The sequence below is a fragment of the Danio aesculapii genome, chromosome 1 (assembly GCF_903798145.1).
Source record: "Danio aesculapii chromosome 1, fDanAes4.1, whole genome shotgun sequence".
Taxonomy (NCBI): domain Eukaryota; kingdom Metazoa; phylum Chordata; class Actinopteri; order Cypriniformes; family Danionidae; genus Danio; species Danio aesculapii.
The window spans coordinates 62823107-62830606 of record NC_079435.1 but is presented as its reverse complement, the minus strand read 5'-3'; the positions used below and the strand labels follow the sequence as shown (position 1 = coordinate 62830606).

At 38.3% G+C, this 7500-nt stretch overlaps 2 protein-coding genes across 2 annotated transcripts in view; one reads left to right on the top strand and one right to left on the bottom strand.

Moving 5' to 3' along the window:
• Positions 1–7103, bottom strand: part of ercc5 (excision repair cross-complementation group 5) — a 20029-nt gene extending 12926 nt beyond the window's left edge. Inside the window, exons 1-8 of the mRNA XM_056463964.1 lie at positions 7061–7103; positions 6017–6106; positions 4966–5141; positions 2738–2853; positions 2223–2324; positions 2033–2087; positions 1230–1373; positions 143–326 (exon numbers count right to left, since the gene is read on the bottom strand). Of these exons, the coding sequence (XP_056319939.1) occupies positions 143–326; positions 1230–1373; positions 2033–2087; positions 2223–2324; positions 2738–2853; positions 4966–5141; positions 6017–6104 (865 nt within the window). The 5' untranslated portion in view covers positions 6105–6106; positions 7061–7103. The remainder of the gene's footprint in view (positions 1–142; positions 327–1229; positions 1374–2032; positions 2088–2222; positions 2325–2737; positions 2854–4965; positions 5142–6016; positions 6107–7060) is intronic.
• A 55-nt stretch (positions 7104–7158) lies between these two features.
• Positions 7159–7500, top strand: part of blzf1 (basic leucine zipper nuclear factor 1) — a 4000-nt gene continuing 3658 nt past the window's right edge. The window contains exon 1 of the mRNA XM_056453038.1: positions 7159–7206. The gene's annotated coding sequence lies outside the window, so the exon portion shown is untranslated. The remainder of the gene's footprint in view (positions 7207–7500) is intronic.

Sequence of the window (7500 nt, the reverse complement as noted above, 5' to 3'; positions counted from 1 at the left end):
CGCAAAGGTCAAAGATCAAAGGTCATCATTTAGGGAATATTTGAAAAAGAAAACAGGATAATATTTCATTCAACTGTACATGAGCAGAGAAACATAGGAAGTGTGATTGAGAACCGCTGAGCGAGTGTTTATTTGTGTTGACCTTTGATGAGTATGTAGTGTGAGGACTCCTCAGACACCAGCCGGCGGATCTCTGCGTTCTGCTGGTCTGCGTGTCCTCCAGAGCTGCGCTGGTTCATCTCCTGCTCCACACACTCCAGCCGCTGGTTCAGTCTGTTCCTCTGCAGGAGACCAGCCAGCTGATACTGGGAGAACTCACCCGACCGCTGAAACACACACACACACTTTTATAATAAACACACACTTATTTATAAACACACACACACATGTACATGTATAAACACACACATTTATAATAAACACGCAAACATATTTATACGCATACATACACACATATACACTTTCACAAATTTGCATCCACACACACACATATTTTAACACACATACACAAGCATGCACACACACACACACACACACACACAAACACATATATATTTATAATAAACACTACTTTTAACTTTTACTTTTACTTACATCTACTGTTAAAAAACACAAAACATATACATATATAAACACACACACACATTTATAAGCACACACACACACGCATATTTATAATAAACACGCACACATATTTATACGCATACATGCACAGATACACTTTCACAATATGTGTGTTAAACACACACATATTTATAAACACACACACACATATTTATACACAAACATGCACACGCAACTACTGTTACAAAACATGTACATATATAAACACACACATTTATAAACACACACACACACACACACACACACATATTCATAATAAACATGCACACATTTATATGCATACATGCACACACACAAACAAACATATTTTAACGCACATACACAAGCATACACACACACATATATATTTATAATAAACACACATATTTATAAACACACACACACACATATTTATACACAGACATCCACACACAACTACTGTTATAAAATGCAAAACATGTACTTATATAAACACACACATTTATAAACACACACACACACACACACACACACACACATATTCATAATAAACACGCACACATTTAAATGCATACATACACTTTCACACATTGGCACACCCACACACACTAACATATAAACACACACTCTTTCTCTCTCACACACACCTCTGGAGGTTTGTGTAAGAGTGTGCGGCGTCTCTTGCTGAACTCCTTCATCTCTTTCAGGATTTCATGTTTAATCTCAGGCGGCATGAGGGAGAACTGCTCTGAGTTTATATCCACAGCGTCAGGATTATCACACAGCTCCTCCTGAACACACACAAAAGTAAAAGACAAACACTATCAGCAAAAGTACATGTTTATGATCAGAAAATCATAATTACGAAATATAAATTCAAAATATTGACAAGTGAAATATGCCTTAAAGTCATAGTAATGAGGAAAAAGGTTCATATTAAAAGTAATTTAATAATAAATTAGTCAATTATTACATGCCAATTAGGATTTAGAGGGTAAAATTATGAGAAACAAAACCTCAAGTTTCGAAATTTGTATATAATGGGTTAGACAATTACTATTTACACGATGTAATAAAGCAATTTTATCAATATGTATTATAAAACATATTTGTAAGAAAAAAAAAAAAAATATATATATATATATATATATATATATATACACACACACACACACACACACACACACACACACACACACACACAGTATATATATATCCAAACAAATGTCAAAACAGAGCTAAACTGGCTGTAGTGTATGAGTGTGTGTGTGCGAGTAAATGAGTGCGTCTGGGTGTTTCCCAGTACTGGCTTGCGGCTGGTAGGCCATCCGCTGTGTAAAACATATACTGGAATAGTTGGCGGTTCATTCCGCGGTGGTGGCCCCTGATGAATAATGGGACTAAGCCGAAGGAAAATGAATGAACGAATGTAAATATGTACACGACTGACCTGGTATCTGCTGTAGTTGTGCAGAGCCTCGTCTCCATCTTTCTCCTCTTCTGAACTGAGTAAAGACACACAGATGAACACACACTCGTCTGCATGATGATGATGTGTGTGTGTGTGTGTGTGTGTGTGTGTGTGTGTGTGTGTGTGTGTGTGTGTGTGTGTGTGTGTGTGTGTGTGTGTGTTTTCTCACCTGCTCTCCTGTCTGTCGTCTTCAGGAGGAAGAGCAGGTAGAACATAAATATCGTCGTGTTCATCTCTCCGCACTGATGACAGGCTGAGCGCTGACTCCTGACTGCAGAAATACAACACACACACACACACTGACAGTACTGCTGGACAGGAGCGCTGCTGGCCAATACGGGCCCAATGAAAGCCTTTTCAAAGGACCAAAGTGAACAGTGAGGGAGGGGGGGTTGTTGGGGATAGAGCTTGGGGTGAGAGTGTGGGGGTTTGAGTGGCCCCTAATAGTATCTCTGGGAGCCCCAAAACGACGTGGGCCCTTAGAATTGTCCAAACTCCCCCCCGAGCGGTGCCACGGCTGCTGGATCTCAAATCACCCCATTCACTCATTTATTAATCCCTGCATTTGCAGAAATATTTATTTCTACAGCAACTTTCAAGAGCAGCGGTCACTAAGTGCTTTACAGTAACATTGCAGGATAACAATCACACAACTGTACAAACACACACAGCGTGATCTTTCACCTGTTCTCCCCGAGAGCCGCTCTGATGGCCTGCCTCTTCAGAAACGTCTGCAGGAGCTTCTCATTGGTCTGCCTGGACTCTCGGGTCGTCTCCTCTCTCCGCTGTCTGCGTACGGCCTGATGAGGAGACCGAGATTAAAAAGGACATCAAGAAACCCAAATCCTCTTCATTGTTTATGTGTAAGAGCACTGTTTCAGAGCTGAACCCTGTGTGGTTACTCGGTGGATCAGTGGGTCGCTGGGTCAGTTGGTGTTTCTGTGTGGAGTTTGCATGTTCTCCCCGTGTTGGCGTAGGTTTTCTCCGGGTGCTCCGGTTTCCCCCACAGTCCAAAAACATGCTCTATAGGGGAATTGATCTACTAAACTGATGAATGAGTGATGTGTGTGTGTGTGAATAAGTGTGTCTGGCTGTTTCCCAGTACTGGGTTGCAGCTGTAAGGGCATCCGCTGTGTAAAACATATGCTGGAATAGTTGGCGGTTCATTCCACTGTGGTGACCTCTGATGAAAAAGGCACTAAGCTGAAGGAAAATGAAATAAAATGAACTAAACCCTGTGTGGTTCCTCTAAAATCAGCTTATATTTGAATAGACCACAGCTTCTGGAATGGTCTACTCTATGACGTAATACTGTGGATAAGCCCCGCCTCCACTGAAGATCCACACCCACTTTTACTGCACTGCCTATTTAGAACTACTAATATGCAAATCAGAACAGACAGTGTTTACTTCTGAGTCTAAGTTTTTGTTTATTTGTTGATGTTTGTCCTTACAGTGGACTTCAGCGATCCCTCAGCAGTGTGTCATTATTCTGAAAAAGATCTCTAATCTGTGCAATAAAATAACAAATATGAAAACTGTTGCAGGCGTCACGGTGGCTCAGTGGTTAGCACTGTGGCCTCACAACAAGAAAGTTGCTGGTTCGAGCCTCGGCTGGGTCAGTTGGTGTTTCTGTGTGGAGTTTGCATATTCTCTCCGTGTTGGCGTGGGTTTCCTCCGAGTGCTCCGGTTTCCCCCACAGTACAAATACATGCGCTATAGGGGAATTGTTGAACTACATTGGCCGTAGTTTATGAGTGTGTGTTAATGTGTGTATGGGTGTTTTCCAGTACTGGGTTGCAGCTGAAAGGGCATCCACTGCGTAAAACATATCCTGGATAAGTTAGCGGTTTATTCCGCTGTGGTGACCCCTGATAATTAAAGGGACTAAGCTGAAGGAAAACGAATAAATGAATGTCCACATAATGAACTTCAGTGGTTTTCATGGGTTATACAACACTTTTTTTAAAGACTTTATCAATCAGTTTTGATTTTAATCTTGTAATTTTGACTAAATTAATTTTTTGACTACCTTTTTAATAACATAATTGTGTTTTTATGTTGTAATTATGACTTAGCATGCCATAAGTTTTGCTTTTGATATAAAAGGCTTTTCTAATGCTTTCCTTCTTAGACTTTACACACCTGAAACTTGTCTATAGCACTTGTTCACTGCTGCTCTTATAGTTGTGTAAATTGCTTCCTTGTCCTCATTTGTAAGTCGCTTTGGATAAAAGCATCTGCTAAATGACTAAATGTAAATGTAATGTAATGTAAATGTAAAAGGCATGTAACATAGTGGGTAATAATATGTACTACATTAAAAGTCTAAATTTTGCTCACAAGTATATAAATGAGAATTTTTTAATGTCATAATCGTATTTTTATTGCACAGAATAGATGTATTTCGTCATAATTTTGACTTTTTTTTCATAATCATGACAGTCAGAATAATGTTTATTCTTTTTGTTTTGTTTTATCCGTCTTATATGTTTGTATTTTGAGCAGCACGGTGGCTCAGTGGTTAGCATTGTGGCCTCACAGCAAGAAGGTTGCTGGTTTATGGATGTTTCCCAGTACTGGGTTGCGGCTGGAAGAGCATCCGCTGTGTAAAACATATGCTGGAATAGTTAGCGGTTCATTCCGCTGTGGCGAGGCCTGATAAACAAAAAGACTACAACGAAAGTATTTGTGTTTGTATTTGTGTTTAATGTGAAACTTTTTGTGTTGCCATGTTGGCCAAAATCAATAAAATAAACAAGTAAATCTCCACTGAACCGAGCGTCACTACATAGAGGTAATGTACATTATATATTTTCCTCAAAAACGACATTTCTTATGACAAAAAAAGACAGAAATGGCCATGATTAAGATGTTGATGTTAAGATGTGTGTGTGTTTTGTGGATCTCACCAGCGTCTGCTTCTTGAGCAGCGGCGCGTCTCCATCGTACACAAACACGGGTCTGATGCGGAAGAACAGCAGTTTACAGAGGCGGTGGAAGAGCGTGAGCAGGTGAGCGTTCTGCACTGCGTTCCCATCTCGATCTCGAACACCTTTAACTGCCTGGTTCAGCCAGATGCTGATGTCTGTCGGCCAGTCAAGGAGGAAACGCTCAGAGAACAACTTATGGTGAGTCATTTACAATTGAATATTGAGTAGGGGGTGGGGTTCATTTGAGCTCCGCCTATCATTTTTCACTCACAGCAAACTAATGGTTGAAAGGGCGTGGCTAAGCATATTTCACCCAATCAGAATCATCAGGGAAGGACTGCTATTCCAGAGCAGAAGTATATGGGCAGATTTGATTAAAATGTTAATTAAAATGACAAAATATTGATGAAAATTAACAAAACAAGCATTTTTTAACTTGCATGAGTTAATTGTTCACCTTAAGAGTTATAATATGCGCTAGCAAAATAAACATTGTAAATTTTGATTTCATGTGGATTTTAAATTAATAAAATTTACACAAAATATTTAAAATAAAATAAAATTTAAAATAGTATTGAGATTTTATTAAAATAGCACTGTTAATGTCCGTGTACACCAGACTTTCATTCCAGTATGTTGATGTATTTCTAGCTGTAATTGAATATTGAGTAGGGGGCGGGGTTTATTTAAGAGCCCCGCCTCTAATCTTTCACTCACAGCAAACTAATGGTTGGAGGGGCATGGCTAAGCATATTTCACCCAATCAAAGTCATCAGAGAAGGACTGCTGTTGCAGAGCAGAGGAAGATGGGCAGATTTTGATTAAAGATGAACAAAATAATCAAAATGTCTTGTTTATTTTGCCAGCGCACATTGTTAGGTTTACAATTAGTAACCTATGCAAGTAATTTTCCATGGACTGACTTGCATGGATTAATTGCTGCCCTAACAATGTGCGCTAGCAAAATAAACAGTACATTTTGATTTCATGCATGATTTAATACAACTATATTGTGTCATGTCAAGGATACCGACAGCTAAGATCTTCCCCTCCAGTGTTTCTGGATTGATGGGTTTTCCGGTGCTTTCCAGGAGCTTCCAGAGTCCATGAACTCCCATCTCTGTGCACACACACACACACACACACACTTGAGCACAACAGGCCCGCTTCTGTGCACAACCTTCTGCACACTGAGGTCAATTGTGATTGTGAGAGTACAAAATATTTAAAAAAATTAAATAAATGTCAAAATTATTGAAATTAACCTCATTTTCTAAATCATAATATTGACATTTATGACTAAAACATTGTATGAGCTAAAAAGTTCGATTCACGGCAGGTAAAAAACAATCATAATTAATAGAAAGGACAAACTAAACTGAGATTTTAAAAAGATATTTAATAATAATAAGTCAAATTTTTGTAATCATTTCAAATAATTCAGACATTTCATCTAATATTTTTGACTTTTTATGACTTACTAATACAAAATTATGAGTTTTAAAGTCAAAATAACCAGATTATTAAGCACACAATTATAAAAAGTCATAATTCTGTGATGATATTTACAAATATTTGGACACAAAAATGATATTATGAAGCCGTAACAAGACTAAATTGTGAGCTAAAATTGTAGTTATGAATGTAAAAGTCTGAACTGTTTGTTCTACTTTTTTTACGAGCTAGTATGCTATTATGTGAACTTTTTATCGATTCTTAGCCCCTAATTTCGACTTATATTTACTTACATATGACCTAGACTTAATATTATGACTATGATTAGGACAGAATTCTGACCTTTTGTATCATAATCATATTTACTTCATCGGCTAACTGTATGATGGGCATAGGTTAGTTATAAGCGATCATAATAGTTTCTCAAGCCCTCCAGTTTAACAAATACACAGTAACTTACAAAACTCCACAGCAATACGGATAATACATTTACCGGCTGTGTATAGCATTAATCACTGCATTATTATATTTATGCGTATTGCCGCATTTTAATTAGACTATTATAGCTTTAATTATATAGTTATAAATGCTGATATTATATTAATAATATCTCACAGACCTTCTCACAGCAGCCAAAACATAACAACCGCTCCGTTTCCCCCAGAAACAGGCGCTGGACACAATGGTTCCACCTTCATATTAGTTCCGTTACAATCTTCAGCCGCTTCCGGTTTCGAGATGCCTGTGTGAACTCGACACTCCGAGGTACGTGGCAGAATTAACGACCAAAACATTGATATTTATTATTTAGTGAGTGTAGTGTATCCTATTGAATTTATTAGATTAACCTCTTTAGCCGTTTTCACTTGTTTTACCATCCGAAAATGCATTGTTGTGGTATTTTTGTGTGGTGTTTACGCAGACTAGCCGCTAACCAGATAAACAAACAGCGATAAAGAGCACAAAGGTCGAGTATTTCTCCAGCAGCAGCACGTGTTTGTGTTTTGAAGACACACTTTGAGGATTTCTGATGAATTGATTATGTTGAAGCTTATTTTG